Source organism: Haliotis rufescens, unplaced genomic scaffold, assembly GCF_023055435.1.
Source record: "Haliotis rufescens isolate VD_foot unplaced genomic scaffold, xgHalRufe1.0.p SCAF_16, whole genome shotgun sequence".
Classification (NCBI taxonomy): domain Eukaryota; kingdom Metazoa; phylum Mollusca; class Gastropoda; order Lepetellida; family Haliotidae; genus Haliotis; species Haliotis rufescens.
In genome coordinates this window covers 28,605,255-28,628,310 of record NW_025963846.1, presented here as the reverse complement: position 1 = coordinate 28,628,310, position 23,056 = coordinate 28,605,255, and the positions used below count along the sequence as shown (strand labels likewise).

Sequence of the window (23,056 nt, the reverse complement as noted above, 5' to 3'; positions counted from 1 at the left end):
GCATCCCAGACGTGTTCGATGGGATTGAGGTCGGGAGACCATGACGGCCAGTCCATGACGTTGACTCCCGCATTCCGAAGGAAATTCCTTGTCAAAATTGCTGTGTGGGGTCTGGCATGGTCGTGTTGGAAGATCAAACCGGGTTCATGTGCTGCCATAAAAGGCAGAAGTTCTGGTGCCAGTACCTGGTCGCGGTAAGCAGCAGCGTTGAGGTTGCCACGGATGACAAGAAGCCATGAACGTGCATTGCCACAGAAAGCACCCCACACCATGACACTTCCACCTCGAAATCTGTCAACTTGCTGTACACAACACTGGGCGTAACGTTCATGACGGCGCCTCCACACCCTCGCCAAACCATCAGCAAATCGAAGATTAAATCGGGATTCATCACTGAAGACGACTTGATTCCAATTCCTCTGAGTCCATCGTAAGTGTCGCTGTGCCCACAATTGACGTTGACGTCTGTGTAATTGAGTCAGAATCGGCCCGCAGTATGGCCGTCGTGCGTGAAGGTAAGCAGTTCTCAGACGGTTTCGAACAGTTTGCGCACTCAGTCTACCCCTAAACAGTTCATTTCTGGTTGATGTAGCCGTCAACAATCGGTTACGGAGGTGACGTAAGACAATCTGATGATCCTCTGCATGTGACGTTACACGTGGTCGACCTGGCCGAGGGCGATCAGCGGTGGTACCCGTTTGCTGAAGACGCGTCTGTAAATCATAAACAGTCCGTCGACTACAACCCATCGTCCTTGCGAGTTCAGCTACGGACGTTCCCGTCTGCAACATGCCGATGGCACGTTCACGTTGCACATTTGAAAGGCGTGGCATGACAAATGGCCGTAAAGACTTTTGTTTTCTTGTGTTTTTCTTTTTTTGTTAATGACTGCTAACAAGTATGGCTGAAAACACGTGCGGTATTATGGCTGTGACCAGTTGCACTTGAAAAAACACTTTTGCCACAATAGTGCTGTGCACATGATTTTGATCGATTCACCTGCACTAAAACGGGTGTTATCTGAAGACAATACGTGGCCATTACTGTTTAAATACACAATAAGTTTTTAATTTGGTTCAGTATATATTTAGTTTGAGTTCGGGCAGTTAATAGAAGACTGAGGGCTTCTGCAAATGATAATGCTCTGAAAAATAGCGTCACCGTTAAAATAGCTTAAATTGAAAGAATTTGTTATCAATAAAATTAAAAACAATAACATTTACTGAAATCAACGCCCAACGATTGTCACTGACCTACTTTTACAAATTCTCTATATTTTAGCTATAATACTCTTTAGTGGCACTTAGACGTTCGTATGGGGAACAAGTGAGATAGTTCTATGGATATACAACTTCTTTAGTATAATGAATGCGACGTTTCGGAGTACATACTAACGCCGTTATCAAGCACTTGAATTTCATTGCATTCCTGCATTGTATTAGTTGTCAGGAATGTAGTACTATTTATTGTAAACGGTGGTGAGGAAGTTATTATATTTAGATGCTTCAATTGTCTTTTAACGTCCGGAATAGCATGGATGGATGTCAAGCGTTAGACAAACATGTCGAATATTCTGTGATGTTCTAGTGACACTGAACTGGTCAAGCACTGTGTGGAAAGTGCTGAAAGCTAGTCAGACTACTATATAAGTGTAACGGGTCCCTTCAAGTCATCTGACATTTCATCAAGACCAGCTTTTATGTAAAGATCATTCATCATCCCGGATTCCCAGCGCATGCCTATCTCGGAAGCTTGACCACTGCTGCTGAGTCAATATATTATTATCACTGACTTTTGCCATCATCACTGTTTTTGTATACTGACCTATCATATTACATATTGCCATTGATTATTGTACCCTACTGCATACTGCTATTGCAATTGCTGTACAGTAAATTGTACTGATTTGTAAAACCTAGTTGGTTGAGTAAAACAATTGTTGTTTGTATACCTTTTGTTGTTTGTTTGTTGGCTTCACACTAAATTATAATACGTACAGATTTATTTCTGGGTTAATTCAATTTTATACCGGAAACAGTTCAGGGTCTTTCACTCCGATGAGTACTCCACGTGAGAGGGTCAACAACACGTGGCTGGAAACATTGAGAATCTCTACCGAATGTCTTCTTTAAGAGGCATTTAGAAGTTGGTGTACTAAGTAAGGATAAGATATATGGATTAACAACGTCTTTATTACAATTAGGAGCGACATTTCGGTGTAGGTTCTAACACCGTTATCAAGCAAGTGATCCCCCAGATGTCTTTAGCTATCAAATATATCAACACGAGTTGACAACAGTTAAACTACCTTCGGGAAGGGATCGCCATGGAGAAAGATAGGAACCAATGATATGGCCATCAGCCTGACGAAGGTGTCCCTGGAGACGGACAACCGTCAGTGTATTTCCTTACATCATCGCCTGTCACGTATTCTGTGGGCCTTGGCTGGAGTTAATTGGCGGACCATCTCGCTCTGAGATTTCTGCATATATTCTGCATATATTCTGCATATATTGTGTATTTGTGTATATTTCTGTATACAGTATGTGTGGCTCTGGCGTTGCTGGACGGTACACCCAGACCTGAATGAACTCTTGCTTTGATGTGGTGTAATATTTAACTAGACGACCCTTGTCACATTTCCAAATGTTTGTGTAGGTAAACATCCACTGGACATCCGAATCCCGGATTGGACTCAACCCCAAAAAGTACAAGAATCTGAACTTTACTGAGTGGGTGAGTGAGTTGGGTTAAACGCCGCTTTTAACAGTATTCCAGTTATATCACGGCGTGTCAGCTTAATGTGGGAGGAAAGCCCGAAGTGATGCAGGTCTCAGACGTTTACCACTTCGGTGAAACCCACGAGCACGGGTATGGTGCTGACAAATCTAGAAACATAATCGGGGCAAACCGGGATTCGAACCCACAATCATAGGTTTCTGGCGTGCTCATGGGACGCAACTCTGCACAGCGAATCGCTGCGCCTAAGACGACTGGGCCACCCGTGCCCCCCGAACTGTACTAAGAAAGTGTTATCCTATATATGACTTTTGTTACATTTGACCACTTTCTGAATGGCATTGAGTATTCATAGACATCCAAAGTTACTATATCAGTTATGTTAAGAACTCGAGGAGCATTTGGCCACAATAGACAAGTGTAGTCCAGCGTGGTCACAAAGGACACTGGTGATTGCAATGATTGCTAGCTTGAAATTGCTTTTGCGGTCTTTCATATCAAACATCTACGATGTCGAACTCACCATATTCCAGCTATGACGACAGGTTGCACCAGGCAATCACCAGGCAAGTCCTGCTCCTTCTCAAGACAGCAACCACAGACAGCATCTCTGGGATGAGATGCAAAGACGATGCGATGCAAACAGCGAACGACCTTGAACTTGCCTTAAGGCCATGCCCAGATGTGGACAGACATCAACAGGGAGACGGTATACGTCTTAATGCCCCAACGATGTGTCGAGGTATTTAACGCCGAAAGTGGACACACTCGATATTGGCTGATGTCTTACTTGAACAAGGCCTGCATATTAAAACAACAGAACGACTGTTACAGTTCCAGCTGGCATTGAACTACGAACTACATATAGTCATTGAATTTGCTAAATATAATACACATGCATTGGAATGAAATTTGAATTCAAACAGATCAAGGTACAAGGATGCTGTCGAGATTTATGCGGCTTCTCCGTCCGACAATGCGTTCATGGCTGTCGACTGCAAGCTGGGGTGTTAACATCAACAGTGATGACGGCGATGTGCTAGCGAGGTCGAAACATTGGGCACGAGTCACCTAGGAGGCCCATTTTCAGCGGAGATGGCCGATCATATTCAGAGTGTCCGGCATGGTGACGACCTAGAGTTCAAAGTCAAAGCCAATGAAAGTCTTCCAGAACGATTTACAGATTATTTTGTCCAATAGTGAATATATCCTTTACAAGGAGGAGTATGACAAACAAATGAATATTTATTATATACTTCAGTGTGGAAGACTGAGTTTTCTGAAGTTGAGAAAAGTGATATTTTCATTGCAGTGAACATAACACTTGATATTTCACTGCAGTGAACATAACACTTTGACGGAATAATTGTCATACAAGAGTTAACTCCACTCAAATTGTCTCCCTTTATCGTAAGTGTCTAGCCAGTACACAAACTGTTGACGTTCTTTTAACGTTAATTCCACATTGACATCAGATGGTCATTTATGGAGTTAATATCGATTTTTTTGCCGCTTGTTATTCTCTTGAAAATGTTTCGTTATAAACCGTAAACTTCTCATTTTACTCGGCAATCGAGATTGTTCGTTTCGCAAAGCAGCATTTTGTTACTTGACCAGCTTGTATTTTACGCTTCCAACAGCTGTCTCGTAGTTTTTAAGGATATTTTTGTTAAAGTTGATTTTTTATATTATCATATCCAAATGTATGATATAGAATTTCCATGACCCTAAATATTTTTGGATACTTTTTAAGTCGCAATTACAAGGGTGGTGAAACGTCCCTGCGTGTAAGGTATGGAGAATCTACGTTTCAAAGTTTAACATAATTTTCCAAAAAAGCATATAATAAATAGGATATTCCATGTTTCTCGTGAAATATCATGTTTCTCTCATCTTGTTGTTGTTGTTTTGTTTGACGCCGCACGAAGCAATATTCCAGCTATACACCGGCCAGTTTGTTTGAAGCAAATGCAAGGGATACGAGGGGTGGACTCTGATTGGTCCATAGGAGAGGCATAGAAGGGACATAACTCGTAACAGCCACTGGTGGCGCTACGATCAAATCCGGGAATTCAAGCCTAGTTCGGCAGGGTTGGAAACTGGACAATTAACTCTCTTGCCTCGGGAAGATGACACATTGGCGACAGGATACGCAACTCACTCAATTAAATGAAAAAAACACGTTGTACATATCGATGATATTTATTTGCTATTGGAACCACCGAGAAGCCCGTGTAATAGGTTCGCTCCCCTGACCAGTTCACCCCTAGCTCTTCTGGCACACAGCCAGCTGGCTGGGCGTCTCGGGATGGTTGTTGGTGAAGACGTAAGTGAGGACGCTGTACAGTCTGTTGTCGTGGTGTTTGAGGTAGTTCCGAGCCGCAGTCTCACTGGTGCAGTAGTGGGTCCCGTCGCACCTGTTGTCAAAATTGACGATTGTACACCTCCCATGTATTTCTTCTAAGCGACCGCCACCGTGGTCTAATGGTAGAGCGTCCGCCCGGAGAGCCCCGGCCGCGTCATACCAACAGACGTTAAGATCGTACTTTTTTACCCTGGCGCTCAGCATTAAGGGGCTTCCTGACACTTGATAATATTACTTAGATACTTTGTACAGATATAGTGTGACACTTTGCATTCTATCTATTTGAGCCTAAAGTCGTACGTGCAGTGAACATGCCATGGAAAAATCCTTCCCTTCAATAAAGTAGTTATTTACCATCCAATTATTAATAGGTTTGGAAAAGATCAACATTTTTACGAACCAATAGCACTCCATCATTGCGTTTCACAAAAGTTTCACATGAAAGTAAGAGATAATATGCAGTATCTATCTATTTGGCGATTGCCATTTTGAATTCTGGTGTTGATTCTAATGTTTTTTCAAATGGATGTGTTGTCTACGTCCGGCGTTCCTGGTTTAATATAAGAAAAGTCTTTCATTTATTATATTTCCTTCTCAAATCTCAGATCAACTCAAAATGCAACCAACACTTCGTATCAATCAAAAGGGTCATAACTACAACATCGACATATTGCAACTGCCGCCTCCAACGGCCCCCCTTACGTCATCAACTGACTCACCATAGTTACAGGTACCTAGGGAGCGGTCGGGTAGCCTAGTGGTTAAAGAGTTCGCTCGTCAGGCCCGAAAACCCGGGTTCGATTCCTGACATGGGTAAAATGTGTGAAGCCCATTTCTGGTGTCCCCCGCCGTGACATTGCTGGAATATTGCTAAAAGCGGCGTAAAACCATACTCACTCACTACAAGTACCTAGAACTTACCAAGTTTAGGAGACACTATAATGAGATAACCTTTTTTGTTTGTTGTTTAACGCTGCACTCAGCAATATTCCAGCTATATGATGGCGATCCTGGTTGACGTTGAAGTAAGCCTTGAACCTCTCACTCACTCACTCACTCACTTGTTCATGCCTGCAGCGCTGGCTTCATGGTTGACGTTGAAGTAAGCCGTGACCCACTCACTCACTCGCTCACTCACTCACTTGTTCGTGCCTGCAGCGCTGACGTCCTGGTTGACGTTGAAGTAAGCCGTGACTCACTCACTCACTCACTCATTCACTCACTAGTTCATGCCCCCAGCGCTGGCCTCCTGGTTGACGTTAAAGTAAGCCGTGACCCATTCACTCACTCACTCACTCACTCACTCACTCACTCACTCACACGTTCATTCACTCACTCACTCACTTACTCCTGCAGGGCTGGCCTCCTGGTTGACGTTAAAGTAAGCCGTGACCCATTCACTCACTCACTCACTCACTCGTTCACTCACCAACACACTCACTCACTCACTTGTTCATGCCTGCAGCGCTGGCCTCCTGGTTGACGTTGAAGTAAGCCGTGGCCCACTCACTCACTCACTCACTCACTTGTTCATGCCTCCAGCGCTGGCCTCCTGGTTGACGTTAAAGTAAGCCGTGACCCATTCACTCACTCACTCACTCACTTGTTCATGCCTCCAGCGCTGGCCTCCTGGTTGACGTTAAAGTAAGCCGTGACCCATTCACTCACTCACTCACTCACTCACTCACTCACTCACTCACTTACTCCTGCAGCGCTGGCCTCCTGGTTGACGTTAAAGTAAGCCGTGACCCATTCACTCACTCACTCACTTACTCGTTCACTCACCAACACACTCACTCACTCACTCACTTGTTCATGCCTGCAGCGTTGGCCTCAAGGTTGACGTTGAACTAAGTCGTGACCCACTCACTCACTCACTCACCTGTTCATGCCTGCAGCCCTGGCCTTCCGGTTGACGTTGAAGTAAGCCGTGACCCACTCACTCACTCATTCACTCATCCACTCACTCACTCACTCACTTGTTCATGCCTGCAGCGCTGGCCTCCTGGTTGACGTTGAAGTAAGCTGTGGCGCCCTCCGCGAAGTATTCCTCGTAGTTGGCCATGGCGTATGCCGACAGCACCCACAGGTTCGCGGACTTGGCGTGGTTGTAGGCCGCATTGATCTGCCGGATTCACGAATACAGATTCGTGATCTTCGGGGGAAACCCAATTTTCGTTCAACAGAATATATACGGTTGAGTTGGTGGGTGGGTGGAGGGGTGGGGAATGTGGTGATGTGGGTGTGTGTGTGGGGGGGTGTGTGTGGGGGGGATGGGGGGGGGGGGGGGGGGGGTTGTGTGTGCTTGTTTGTTGAGTATGTGTATTAGAGTTGTGGGGTGTATTGTGTGGGGTGTGGTAGTTAGGAGCACAGCTTTTTTGAAGGTGTGAATTTGTTTAATTGTTTTAAATTAAAATACATAATGGAATTAGAGCCCGGAATTGCGTTTGTTTAGTCAAGAAATTATCACGTAACCATTATTTTTGTTGAATGTGTCACCAAATGATTAAGTTGTATGATGTTTATTTCGGTAACTCGTCGTTGGATTATTCGTGTTGGAAGGTGAGGTGAGTTGAGGTGAGGTGAGGTGAAATGGGGTAATTGCACTTATATAGCGACGTACATGCACACGTGGGTGTGCTTGTACTGGTCCGGACTGATGCCGATTTATAGTGCGAGCACATTGAGATACCATGCCACGATATGGGTTTGGCGCTGACAACTTGTGACCAGAAACATAATCAGGGCGAAGTTAAGATCATACAATTCTGTCATACAGACGCTGAAACAAATATATCCAATACAGCCCGTGCAAGTCTATAATATTTGGCCAGTATAGGTTACTGCAGTATCTGAAAATGAAGAAAGTCTCTGGGCTACTTTTATTATAAACTGAAGTACAAAAGAAAGTACACACCCCACTATTCTGACAGTAAAAGAAGACAGGGCAAACTTTATTGTGATTGTAATGTTTAATGTCATTGTTGAGTCATTTTCAAACATGTATAGAATGGATTTAAAGATTTGTGGCCACATAAAACCTTTCAGTTGACAATAACGTCCATAGGCGGTCACTCATCAAAAATCACACCTGTAGAAATGATGACAGTCCCAGGTATGAAGGCCATGCGAGTTGTCTCAGTACCTCGTATGACCCCCATTTGAGTTAATGCAAGCCAGGACACGCCTTCTCATGGAAAAGGTCAACCGTCGGATGACGTCATTAGGGATACGCTGCCACTCTTCTCGCAGAGCCTGTTCCAGCTGTGGTATGGTGGTTGGTGGCTGTGCACGTCGTCGCAACTGTCTACCGAGATGGTCCCACGGGTGTTCAATGGGTGACAAGTCCGGAGAGCGTGACGGCCAAGGCAAAAGCTGAATGTTCTGACGGTTCAGGAAGTCCATAGTGAGTCTAGCGGTGTGTGGTCGGGCGTTATCTTGCTGAAAAAGAAACCCCTGCCTTTGCCCTTGCATGAAGGGGATCACCACCGGCTGTAACACTTGGTCCCTGTACCTCTGGGCTGTCAGGGTCTGGTGGAGAATGACCAAATCCGTCTTCTGTACGCCGCAAATGCCTCCCCAAACCATAACGCTGCCCCCGCCAAAAGGATGAACTTGTTGGACACATGCTCCAGCCAGTCGCTCGCCTCTACGTCGGTAGACTCTCACTCTACCGTCAGCATGGTAGAGGTTGAATCGACTTTCATCGGTAAAGAGGACTCGTGACCAGTCACGACGTTGCCAGCGTCTGACTCTTCTTGCCCAGCGAAGACGGCTGATACGGTGTTGAGCGGTCAAGGTCATCCCACGGAATGGTCGATAAGCCCGGATACCGGCAGCTCGTAGTCGTCTCATGACTGTGTTCCTGCTGATGTGGTGACCTAACGCTGTCGACGCTGTTGATGCCATGGTGAGGAACCTGTTGCGCAGGTGTAATGTGCGTATGTACCGGTCTTCTGCAGGGGTCGTCACTCTCGGTCTTCCTCTTCTTGGGCGGTCGGATGTCTGGCCAGTCTGGTTGACACGACGAAGGAGTCTGATAATGGTTTGCCTGGTGCAGCCAAGGGTCCTTGCGATGTGACTGTTCGACGCCCCCACTTGGGACATTCCCACGGCTCTCTCTCGCTCCGCTGCTGTTAAACGTGGCATTTGTCTTGTGTTTTTTTCGTTGAATGTGTAATGAACGATAGAATCCACTGCCTTTTATGCTGTTTCTACGCACATTGCACGTGCAAATGGAGAAAATTGCCATTTTCACAATGTGTGCTTTTGTTGCCTATCATAATGTCAAGGTTACGTTTCTGCGATATGCTCTCAATGGTTTTGTTCATTACATTACGATAGCGCCAAAAATGTAACAACTTTTTCAACCATATGCGTAATATATGATATTTTAGGGGTGTGTACTTTCTTTTGTACTTCAGTTTATTATATTATATTTCATCAATTATCAATTAACAAATGTTGTTTTTCTCTAGAACAGTTCATATCAGAGACTAGATATAGATTAAGCATGAGACATATTAAGCACCTAATCAATCTGACACACGGCCATCAATACCTGTGGATAGTGGTGGGCATCAATACCTGTGTATATTGGTGGGAATCAATACCTGTGTATAGTGGTGGGAATCAATACCTGTGAATAGTGGTAGGAATCAATACCTGTGAATAGTCGCGGAATTCAATACCAGTGTATAGTGGTGGGAATCAATACCCGTGTATAGTGGTGGGAATCAATACCTGTGTATAGTGGTGGGAATCAATACCTGTGTATAGTGGTGGGAATCAATACCTGTGTATAGTGGTGGGAATCAGTACCTGTGTATAGTGGTGGGAATCAGTACCTGTGTATAGTGGTGGGAATCAGTACCTGTGTATAGTGGTGGGGAATCAGTACCTGTGTATACTGGTGGGAATCAATACCTGTGTATAGTGGTGGGAATCAATACCTGTGTATAGTGGTGGGAATCAATACTTGTGTATAGTGGTGGGAATCAATACCTGTGTATAGTGGTGGGAATCAATACCTGTGTATAGTGGTGGGAATCAGTACCTGTGTATAGTGGTGGGGAATCAATACCTGTGAATAGTGGTGGGAATCAATACCTGTGAATAGTGGTGGGAATCAATACCTGTGAATAGTGGTGGGAATCAATACCTGTGTATAGTGGTGGGAATCAGTACCTGTGTATAGTGGTGGGAATCAATACCTGTGTATAGTCGCGGAATTCAATACCTGTGAATAGTGGTGGGAATCAATACCTGTGTATAGTGGTGGGAATCAATACCTCTGTACAGTGGTGGGAATCAATACCTGTGTATAGTCGCGGAATTCAATACCAGTGTCAAGTGGTGGGAATCAATACCTGTGTATAGTGGTGGGAATCAATACCTGTGTATAGTGGTAGGAATCAGTACCTCTGTACAGTGGTGGGAATCAATACCTGTGAATTGTGATGGGAATCAATACCTGTGAAAAATCGAGGGAATCAATACCTGTGAATAGTGATGGGAATCAAGGCCATGGTGGTGGATGGTATGGGTGAACTCGTGAACCAGTATGTTCTCATGGTGATTATAGGGGTCACGTGACGTACACATCACGTTGTCGTCAAGGATCACGGCCCTCGCTCCGCCGGCACCAGCAACGGTGCTCCACTTCCGGCCGTCAAACGTACAGGAAGCAGAGCAATGTCCGGCGCAGCTTCCTGAAATTTTTAAAACAGCAATAACGGTTAATAACACTCAAGGCTCAGAGGTCACTAATTGTCGATATTCGGAGAAACCCAGGTTTCTGTTCTACGGCAGACCTGCTGGTACTGTGGTATGAGACGCTGTGTTGCTGCCCTTAGCCGTTTCAGGATCCGCTGATGACGTAAGAAGCACGGATTCGGCCTGCGATTGGTCAGTGGTCTATCAATGGGTTTCTCCATTGTGATAACGCAGTGACGTTTCCTTCCATATTCAGCTGGCATGTTATTTTAATACTCCCTAGAGCGACCTTAAACCAATATCACTCACTCACTCTATGGCAGATCAGTAAAACAGAAAAAAAAAACAACAACAAGCAAGCACAGAGTTACCAAACTACTTCAACTCGTAAAATTTAACTTTTAAATATAATTCCAGATTTAAAAGTTAGCATTAAAGTAGGCTGTATTTGGCGTTACGTTTCGAAAGATTATTCTATGAATTTAAAGGGGTTACCACGACAGGCGGGCGTGTCCTTCAGTCGATAGTAGTCCGGGTAGATGGCGAGTGTCTCTGTCCGTGTGAACACCCCCACAGACCCACCCGCGGAGAGCTTGGCGAAGACTGCCGAGGGCATGTGGCGTGTCATTTTACTCACGATCAGTGCCGCCTACGTGGAAATGTAATATTTACATATATTCTCTTAAAAAAGAAGGGATACACGGAAATAACTTAATATTTCCAACATTGTAAGAGATGTTAGTTTCTAGTAATAGTTGTATGGTAATTATGAACGAATTAGGAGTGAGTGAGTGAGTTGGGATTAACGCCACTTTTAACAGTATTCCAGTTATATCGCGGCGTGTCAGCTTAATGTGGGAGGAAAGCCCGAAGTGATGCAGGTCTCAGACGTTTACCACTTCGGTGAAACCCACGAGCACGGGTATGGTGCTGACAAATCTAGAAACATAATCGGGGCGAACCGGGATTCGAACCCACAATCATAGGTTTCTGGCGTTCCCAAGGGACACAATTCTGCACAGCGTATCGCGGCGCCTCAGACGACTGGGCCACCCGTGCCCCAGAACGAATTAGGAACACGTTACAACCGGTAGTGAGGTATGGCAGATGTTATGAGCGCCAACAATCTTGAAGGATGTGGGAAATTTCAAAGTTAACGTTTCTCAATCAGTCGTGCGTAACACCGCCACGATTTGTCAAACATCCATTCACCCGACGTGGCGTACTGGTTATGAGTCTCTAAGTGGCGATTTGAGGGAGTCTGTCCCACTCCTCTTGCAGCGCCTGGCCAAGTTCAGTCACAGTGGACGGCACACGTCTCCCTATCATGTCCCAGACGTGTGCAATGGGGGAAAGGTCTCGGCTCATCTTGGAACACCTAATAATGTCATATTACCTGATACTGTCAAGGCTCAGACACCCGGTGTTAAATTACCTCACAGTGCCAGGGTTGAGACACACGGTGTTATATTACCTCATAGTGTCTAGTTCAGACACCCGGTGTTAAATTACATCATGGTGCCAGGGTTCAGACGCCTGGTTTTATATTACCTTCTTGTCCCAAAGTTCAGACACATGTGCCATATTACATCATAATGCCAAGGTTCAGACACCTGGTGCTATATTACCTCATAGTGCCCAGTTTCGGTAGTTTTGGGACTCGCGGCGACCTCCAACCAGTGGCCGGAAGATTTGGTGTTCTTGATGACCCCACCGCTACCCACATACTTGTATTTGAAGCCCGCGGGGAGGGACGCTCGGGGGGACCCCAGGCGGAGCAGCGTCTCGCGGTCCTCAGGGCTGATCGAGAAAATACATGAGTATAGTGTCATTGATGGCTAGATAGATCAGGGTGTCGTTGTACAAGACAACCTTAGCTCTACGACTGTCGTAAGTCTATGTTAAGGTATGGCAGTTATGATCACCTAAGTGCTAAATCGCTTTGTACAACGGCCCCAAGGACTAGTTCTTGCGCATCCATTACTCCGTCAAGTGTAGAAGAACATAGTGATCAACAAACAACAGCTTTTGTTTGTTTGTTTGTTTGTTGTTTAACGCCTCACTCAGCAATATTCCAGCTATATGTCGGCGGTCTGTAAATAATCGAGTCTGGACCAGACAATCAAGTGACTGACATCATGAGCATCGATCCACGCAATTGGAATACGGTGGCATGTATCAACCAAGTCATCGAGTCTGACCACCCGATCCCGTTAGTCGCCTCATACGACAAGCGTAGTCGCCTTTTACGGCAAGCATGGGTTGCTGAAGACCTATTCTATCCTGGATCTTCACGGGTACACAGCTCTCGGATCAAGACATTTACAAGTCAGACTTCAATTTCTTGGCTTACGGATTTTCATGTGAAAAATTCTGATCTATAGACGTGAAAATATTTGTGAGTTAGATTTAAATTTAGATAAATATTATTTGTTTGTTCTTCAAAATGTTTTCTGAATATGTTGCCTTGCGGTGACGGGTTGTAGCTTGTCTTCATGGTTACCCACAACTAACCAATTGTTTTGCAGTTTTTAACTACTGTATACACAATTGTTTTGAGGTTAGCATGTAATTTTGCATTTGAACAATATAAAAGATCAGTTTCATTTTTTAAGGACGGCGGAATAGGTAAACCAAAAAAGAAAATCTCTACTTAGAATTGTGTAGTCTCACTGAAATGAACTGCTCTGTTTTGACTATAAAGTAAGTCGACTTATTTTTCTGAAAGTGATAACCGTTTAACACATAAACGTAAATTGAATATATGCCATCTCCTTTAGAAACATAAGTCCACTATGTGCTTAATGTGGATAGCTTTACTACTTTGATATCTGTGCGTGAGTGAGTGGGTATGGTTTTACGCCGCTTTCTGAACTATTCCAGCAATATCATGGCTTGGGACACTAGAAATGTGCTTCACACATTGTACCCATGTGGGAAATCGAACTCGGACCTTCAGCGTGACGTGCGAACGCTTTAACCACTAGGCTACCCAACCGCCCTTGCCACCATGTTCACTGCACAGACGCTATGTCGCCGATCAGATCCAGTAATGCATGTACCAGTGTGTGTCCAGGTAAGTAGCGTTCAATGTACGTCTCCCTCCCTATACACTGTACACACGGTAGATATCGAGACCATAGAAAGTATATCTTTATACTGGCACTCACAAACGGGGGAGCTGCTCGGCCACAACGTCAGTACATACCTCAGCCGATGAGGGACGTCCCCGAACACACCTGAAGAAAGTAGAAAAAGCGAGTACATCTTCTGTGTTGTTTGTTTGTTGTTTGTTAACCGTCACAACATAACCAAACATCAGTGTTCACCGTCACCATTTTAACAAATATGAGTGATCACCGTTACCACTCTATCAAACATCAGTTTTCACTGTTACACTCTACCAAACATCTATGTTCGCCGTTACCGCTCTACCAAACATCTGTGTTCACCGTTACCATTCTACCAAACACCAGTGTTTACCGTTACCGCTCTACCAAACATCTGTGTTTACCGTTACCGCTCTACCAAACATCTGTGTTCACCGTTACCATTCTACCAAATGTCTGTGTTCACCGTTAACGCTCTACCAAACATCAGCGTTAACCGTTACCACTCTACCAAACATCTGTGTTCACCGTTACCGCTCTACCAAACATCTGTGTTCACCGTTACCGCTCTATCAAACATCAGTGTTCACTGTTGAACTTTAACAAACATCTATGTTCGCTGCTACTGCTCTACCAAACATCAGTGTTCACCGTCACCATTTTACCAAATATGAGTGTTCACCGTTACCACTCTATCAAACATCAGTTTTCACTGTTACACTCTACCAAACATCTATGTTCGCCGTTACCACTCTACCAAACATCTGTGTTCACCGTTACCGCTCTACCAAACATCTGTGTTCACCGTTACCGCTCTACCAAACATCTGTGTTCACTGTTACCACTCTACAAAACATCAGTGTTCACTGTTACACTCTACCAAACATCTATGTTCGCCGTTACCACTCTACCAAACATCAGTGTTCACCGTTCCCGCTCTACCAAACATCTGTGTTCACCGTTATCGCTCTACCAAATATCAGTGTTTGCAGTTACCGCTCTACCAAACATCTGTGTTCACCGTTACCACTCTACCAAACATCTGTGTTCACCGTTACCGCTCTACCAAACATCTGTGCACACCATAACTGCTCTACCAAACATCTGGGGTCACCGTTCCTGCTCTACCAAACATCTGTGTTCGCCGTAACTGCTCTACCAAACATCTGTGTCCATCGTTACCACTCTACCAAACATCAGTGTTTGCCGTTACCGCTCTACCAAACATCTGTGTTCACCGTTCCTGCTCTACCAAACATCTGTGTTCGCCGTAACTGCTCTACCAAACATCTGTGTCCACCGTTACCACTCTACCAAACATCAGTGTTTGCCGTTACCGCTCTACCAAACATCTGTGTTCACCGTTACCGCTCTACCAAACATCCCCACTGACCAACTCAACTGCTGAGATAGACATACCTGTAAAACTGACTGCCAACACGCTGATCCACACCAAGCTGAAACAAGCAGGGATTCCAGTGGCTGGTGAGGATTTGGGACTTTCTGAGCATTATTGATGTTGTCGGCTCCTTCAACTAGCGTGGGGTTGTGGGGGCCAAGGTGGGTCTAGTTTCTACACTGAGTGTTGACGGCTCCTTCAACTAGCGTGGGGTTGTGGGGGCCAAGGTGGGTCTAGTGTCTACACTGAGTGTTGACGGCTCCTTCAACTAGCGTGGGGTTGTTGGGGGCCAAGGTGGGTCTAGTGTCTACACTGAGTGTTGTCGGCTCCTTCAACTAGCGTGGGGTTGTGGGGGCCAAGGTGGGTCTAGTATCTACAGTGAGTGTTGTGGTCTCCTTCAACTAGCGTGGGGTTGTGGGGGCCAAGGTGGGTCTAGTATCTACAGTGAGTGTTGTGGTCTCCTTCAACTAGCGTGGGGTTGTGGGGGCCAAGGTGGGTCTAGTATCTACAGTGAGTGTTGACGGCTCCTTCAACTAGCGTGGGGTTGTTGGGGGCCAAGGTGGGTCTAGTGTCTACACTGAGTGTTGTCGGCTCCTTCAACTAGCGTGGGGTTGTGGGGGCCAAGGTGGGTCTAGTGTCTACACTGAGTGTTGACGGCTCCTTCAACTAGCGTGGGGTTGTGGGGGCCAAGGTGGGCCTAGTGTCTACACTGAGTGATGTCGGCTCCTTCAACTAGCGTGGGGTTGTGGGGGTCAAGGTGGGTCTAGTGTCTACACTGAGTGATGTCGGCTCGTCAACTAGCGTGGGGTTGTGGGGGCCAAGGTGGGTCTAGTATCTACAGTGAATGTTGTCGGCTCCTTCAACTAGCGTGGGGTTGTGGGGGCCAAGGTGGGTCTTGTATCTACACTGAGTGATGTCGGCTCCTTCAACTAGCGTGGGGTTGTGGGGGTCAAGGTGGGTCTAGTGTCTACACTGAGTGATGTCGGCTCGTCAACTAGCGTGGGGTTGTGGGGGCCAAGGTGGGTCTAGTATCTACAGTGAATGTTGTCGGCTCCTTCAACTAGCGTGGGGTTGTGGGGGCCAAGGTGGGTCTAGTATCTACAGTGAATGTTGTCGGCTCCTTCAACTAGCGTGGGGTTGTGGGGGCCAAGGTGGGTCTAGTATCTACAGTGAATGTTGTCGGCTCCTTCAACTAGCATCGGGCATTTTATACTGTTTCTGCAAGTGCATTTTAATGGTACCCGAAAAATCTTCAGAAGTTTTTCACTGCTGCACGTGCATGATCCAAACCAACGGGGTTGTGTTTTCGACATGTTTCAGCCTTGTAACGTTTTGATAACATTTGTAATGTTTTGTCAAATCAAATTTTCGATCATATACGTTCTTTTGCCTTGCAGTATATATTTCATTCAACGCCTCATTTGAATCGGTTTAAAAGAGAAATCTTTATGCCATAATAAAATAGATTTACTATGGAAAATCACGAATGGCCACGAAAAAGAAATATTTGATCTTTTTCGGAAAGTCAACAATAAAGTTTGGTGGTCATGAGTGTTTATTACTTTTGTATAATGAATTCGTTCTTGATAAAATAATGTACATTATTAGAGTTACATTCGAGAGAAATGTAGTTTTCTTCCAACACCTACCCAAACATGCTGAGCGTCCTCAAGTCCAATCCCACCAGCCAAGCAACAGCTGGAGTTTTATCCTGAGATAAACAACATGCGATGTCTGTATGTAGGTCTCTAAGTATAGATAAAAACATTTGTAGAACAGACAGATAGTCGCGTTTATTCAGGTTCTCGGCCTTGTGGCCAAGAGTACAATACAGTGAACAGAACAAAGTTGGTAGCTTCGTGACTGACAGGGAATTTGCTAAATTAGCAACTCTTTGAGATCTTGTAGAATTAGTGTTTGATAAAATGGCTCCTGACTTAAAAGTATGTACATCATTTGAGTTGAGAAAAGTGTACATCACTTGGTGATTTACATATGTATTTTCTGAATGTGGAAAATATTTCTTTCTTGGGGAAGCAAAGGCATCGCAGATAAACAGAACATGGAAGTCAGATTTACAATATGTACAAATAATATTTCAACAGTCTATGTCTTTGTTCTTCCTTTCATATTGTATTTGTAAACAATGTAAAGAGATTCTTAACGTCCACATCACTCGTAGAAAGGATTTATCATTTGATATCAAATATTTCTCAGGTTCAAACACAAATTTAATGGAAGCATAATGTGAAAGAAATTGAGGGGATCTAATTCCTTTCGACCAGTTTTGAACGAAAATATCAACGAGTCCTTGTTTAAAGGTAGAAATGAATTATATCTTATTCTCAACATCTTGATCAATCCAAAACAAAGGAAAGCACACAGGAAAATAATAGTGTTCTGATATCAGATGCCCATGTATGTTTGTCATTTATTTTTAGAAATATTGACTTGCCTTTGCGTGTGTTTGTGACGGGTGCCACCGGTTGGGCAGGATATGCTCACCTATTCGCGAACATCTGGTATCATTTCTCTTTGATCGTGATTCATACACACATACTCATGGTATACAAGCGACTCCGCTTTACGCTTTATGCAGATATTTCTATTGGATGTGGAAATGTTTTTGTCGCTTTATCTAAAGATACCAGTTTAGTGCTATAGTTTTATTTGAAGCCAACTTTCCAACAGCAAGAAATATTTTAAAATATGACACATGAACCTTTTCAAATTCTTCAAAATTCCTGGTGCCCCAAAACTCTGCACCATATACACGAATTTGTGATATGTTTTTTTTAAGAACGGATACTGGCTGTTGAAAATGTAACGAACTTGTTTTCTTCAAATAAATTAAGAAGCAGAACTTTCTTGGTCTGAGCAGAAAGCGTTTTGCAGGCCATTGACCAGTTTAACCGCAATGAAATAAGAATAAACTTAATAATCATAATAGGAAACAAGTCATGTTTACATTACGAAACGAACATTTTTCCTTTTGCACATCTTTACCTTCATTTCCAAATACAAGTATATTTGACTTGTCTAGGTTAAGCTCTAGCCCCCAAGTGTCACAAAACCGCTGTAGGGCGTTCAGTTGCTTTTGTAGACCATTCACAGGACATTGAAAACATAACTATATCACCAGCAAATAAAAGTAAAAGTAAATCATTAACTTCTTGAGTTACAAATATCCATTACTGCATTTCTGATATATAACATCAACAAGTTCATTTATAAAGAAAATTAATAGTAGTGGACTCAGGACGCAGCTCTGTCGCACACCTGATGTGGTATTAACCGTCATGTCGTACCAGCGTTAGCTTTCACACATGCAGCCACTGACTCATACGTGCTCTTTTTTAAAGTTACAAAAGTTTTTTTCTGTCTACCATTTCGAATTCCTTCTTAAAGTCTATAAAGGCACAGCAAAGGATTGGTATCATATAGCCTACCCCCCACGTTGCCTACAGTCTTATAACAATAAGTTATTGTCTGATAGTCACACACACGTCTACCGTTTGTGAAGAATGGACGGGATCATGTGGTATTAGACAAGAAGACAAACAGTGGGTATTAATGTAAGATATTTTATTCTTTATGATGCATAAAATAAATATACAACAATGATCATGGTCTAACAGAGAGCAAGTCACAATAGTTCAAATCACTAGTCATACACAAAGTCATTTAAACTTCAATAGTGGCCGGCAGCATCAAGGGACTGAAGTGGTGTCTTTCTTCAGTGGCAAGGTGCTCCCACAATCTCATATGTCTTTTCGGCATGTGTAGAAGGCACCATCCAAGTAGACAGTGTATAGAGTCCGAGAGAATGTCCAGCATCTCTTTTGTGGCGAACGCGGGGATCTTGTTTACTGAGAGGGTCTTTGGTAATAGAGGTAGAACCTCTCTGTGATGTCGGTAGAGTCCGGACTTCATGCTGTCTAAGGAGCGACGGTGGCAGCTGAAGGAGCATCGAGTTTTGACTCTTCGTCCTCGTAGATCTGCTGAATGGATGTTGTGTCTTCCTCCACACGTTGCCTAAGTCTGCTGATGAGTCGTAACTGTTCTTCACGCTCAACCGATGGATGACTGTGATCATGAACTGAGGAGACATGATCTCCAATGGTAGTTAGTCGACCTTTGCATCTACCAAAGACACACTTCCAATGGACAGCCAGCTGACGCCGGACGTTCACGCGATAGCGAAAGCCATCATGTAGGAACTGTTGACCACCACGCTGTGGAGTTATGTATTCATCTCGCTGAAGGTTCGCCATAGTGAAATGAAATACATGTTTGTTGTTGTTGCTTTAAGTGTTTAGGAGGTCGCCTTTTACAATTTCGGCTGACCTGTCCCTCTTTGAGACTTGTGTGCGAGTTTGGTATACAGAATTTCTGTACTTGTATTGATATGATTTCTATTTTCGTATATTGATATAATTTCAATTTTATCTTTGGCGGCTCTGTTTATTTAAACTGACGTCCAAAAGAAACTTTACCAGAGTTTGAAATCACTCTTGCTCAAAAACAACAAAACATACATGCATGACGTAAAGTGTATTGAGAAGATCAATATATCAACATAATCAACACTGAAAATGACAATCATACCGCGACCGAGAATGACGTCAGAGCCCCCCAAAGTTGGGTGTGGTACAAAACTCGAGCTTTCAGAATCATGGACAATAGGCAGAGTACATAAACAATCGCTCACGTTCAATAACAAGTCATTAGTAGCGTGTGTGACCACCAAATGCCTCAATACACGCAAAAACTCTTTGACGCACAGAAAAAGTCAGTCGTCTGATGAGGTCACGAGGGATTTGACGCCATTCTTCTTAGAGGGCCAAGATCAGTTCTTGCCGGTTGGCTGGAAAGTGTGGTCGTTGTCGAACACGACGATCCATCAAGCCCAAGAGGTGTTCTATGGGGGACATGTCGGGTGAGCGTGCAGGCCACGGCAGGACGTTGACGTTGTTGGCTGCGAGGAAGTTAGTGACAATTCAGGCTGTATGGGCTCTAGCGTTGTCATGCTGATAAATGACACCACGTGGCTGCTGTTGGAGAAATGGTAGGACAACTGGACGAAGAATGTTATCCATATACTGCTGAGCTGTCAAGTTTCCGTCAACGATGACCAGCGGTGTCCTCTCCTGCCCACAGATCCCTCCCAACACCATGACACTCCCTCCACCATATGGTACGACCTCCTGCACGCATCACGCCGCCGTTCGTTCACCCCTTCGGCGGTAAACACGTTGTCTTCCATCAACCCTAAAAATACAGAATCGACTTTCGTCAGTGAAGACAACCCTCGGCCAGTCACGTCGTTGCCAGCGTCGTACAGTCCGGGCCCATCTCAATCGCAGACGACGATGTTGCGCTGTCAATAGCTGTCCTCTGTATGGTCTAAAAGCCCTGATTCCATGAGCCCTGAGTCTCCTGGCCACTGTCTGTCGACTAACCCTGTGACCTAAGGCATTTGTCGCCGATGACGTCACTGTCAGTAAGCGATTTCGGAGGTGCAAGGTACGCAAGTATCGGTCATCATGGGGCGTGGTCACCCTGGGTCTGCCTGTTCTTGTCCTGTCAGCGTGCCGCCCTGTCAGTCTGTAACGTTGTATCAAGTTGGTAAAGGCAACACGGGAGCAACCGAAGGTTCGTGCAATATGGGCGTGGGTTGCTCCCATCTGTACCATACCCAGGGCTCGTTCACGTTGTTCGACTGTGAGTCGTAGCATTTCTTTTGGTCTTTTTTTCATCACTGTGGATGTCTGACTTGCCGTTGCAATCGTTTCATACCCTTACCCGCACGTGCATTTGCAGTTGTCCGTGGTGCACATGTTTTTCACTTTTTCGCTTGTTATCTCGCAAACATGTAACATACGATTAACATTTTCTGCATACACTATTGTTGTATTTAGGTTATGTGTTTTAGATAGACTTCATCGAAAAAAAATTATACTTTGTCTGAAATTTATATTTTCAGTTGGTAAAGTTTCTTTTGGACGTCAGTTTACGTTCGAGTAGCTGTCCATCTCTCAGAAATAGAGTTAGTTTGGCCTTCGCTATTGCATCTCTTGGCTTTAGGAGATCTATGACAGATAGCGGATCTAACTGCAATTCTTGTTTTAACCTAGCCCGGGCTGGGGCATGGTCTTGACATTCTAGTAACACGTGAGCAATGGTTTCAGCCTGATTGCAAGATGAACAAACCTTGTCACAGTGCTTTTCGTGACCGAGTCTGGGGCATAAGATGCCAATTTCAGCTTTCCTTTCATTTGAGTATGATGATGGCTTTTGTAGGACCTTGGGTTGAATGTTGTATAGCCATCTGCCGATCTTACTTGAGTCCCATTGAGCTTGTTATCTTTCTGCTATAGAGGCTTTGATTTTGATTTTTATCTCTAGTTTACTAAATACATGTTGTTGTTGCAGTAAGTGTTTAAGAGGTCGCCTTCTGCCTAAGCAGTATCGGCTGACCTGTCCCTCTTTGGGACTCCATAATTTCAAATTAAAAACTTCACATTTTTAAAAGTAATCCCATATATGATATACAACGGACAAATGTATCAGAGAAGGTAATTATTAATCATTAATGTCCAAAGAAGGATTTTAATATAATTAACGGTGGTAACCATAATTTGTTCCAAGCACCTACGGTATTCGGTAATAACATCAACAGTTTAAATCAAGTCCCAAGCACGAGAATCTGATGGCACACAAGTTCAGTAGCGTGTATGGCCACCATGTGCGTTGACAACTGCCACACAACGCCTCCGCATGGACCTTGTGATGCTTGTGAACACATGATTGGGAAGACGACGCCATTGTTGCTGCAAAATGGTGCCAAGATCTTGCAAATTCTGTGGTTGGTTCTGGAGAGTGCGCAGACTTCTGCCAAGAGCATCCCAGACGTGTTCGATGGGATTGAGGTCGGTAGACCTTGACGGCCAGTCCATGACGTTGACTCCCGCATTCTGAAGGATTTGCATAACACTTGATATTTAACTGCAGTGAACATAACACTTGATATTTCACTGCAGTAAACATAACACTTGATATTTCACTGCAGTGAACATAACACTTTGACGGAACAATTGTCATACAAGAGTTACCTCCACTCAAATTGTCTCCCTTTATCGTAAGTGTCTAGCCAGTACACAAACTGTTTTGACGTTCTTTTAACGTTAGTCCTACATTGACAAGGCAAAATATCAGATGGTCATTTATGGAGTTAATATCGCTTTTTGCCGTTTGTTATTCTCTTGAAAATGTTTCGTTATAAACTGTAAACTTCTCATTTTACTCGTCAATCGAGATTGTTCGTGTCGCAAAGCAGCATTTTGTTACTTGACCAGCTTGTATTTTACGCTTCCAACAGCTGTCTCGTAGTTTTTAAGAATATTTTTGTTAAAGTTGATTTTGTATATAATCATATCTAAATGTACGATAAAGAATTTCCATGACCCTAAATATTTTTTGATACTTTTTAAGTCGCAATTACAAGGGTGGTGAAACGTCACTGCGTGTAAGGTATGGAGAATCTACGTTTCAAAGTTGAACATAATTTTCCAGTTCAAAACTGCACAAAAAACATATAATGAATAGGATATTCCATGTTTCTCGTGAAATATCATGTTTCTCTCATCTTGTTGTTGTTGTTTGTTGTTTGTCGCCGCACAAAGCAATAATCCAGCTATACACCGGCCATTTTGTTTGAAGCAAATG

General features: G+C 44.1%; 1 protein-coding gene across 1 annotated transcript; it reads right to left on the bottom strand.

Moving 5' to 3' along the window:
* Positions 1-4,925: 4,925 nt before the first annotated feature.
* LOC124152979 lies at positions 4,926-17,063 on the bottom strand. Its single transcript, XM_048397087.1, has 8 exons — positions 16,978-17,063; positions 15,349-15,386; positions 14,028-14,058; positions 12,448-12,619; positions 11,315-11,468; positions 10,604-10,815; positions 7,084-7,229; positions 4,926-5,156 (listed from the first exon to the last, which is right to left on the bottom strand). The coding sequence occupies exons 1-8, from the start codon at positions 16,983-16,985 to the stop codon at positions 5,006-5,008; spliced, it is 912 nt and encodes a 303-aa protein (XP_048253044.1). The 5' UTR covers positions 16,986-17,063; the 3' UTR covers positions 4,926-5,005.
* Positions 17,064-23,056: the final 5,993 nt, after the last annotated feature.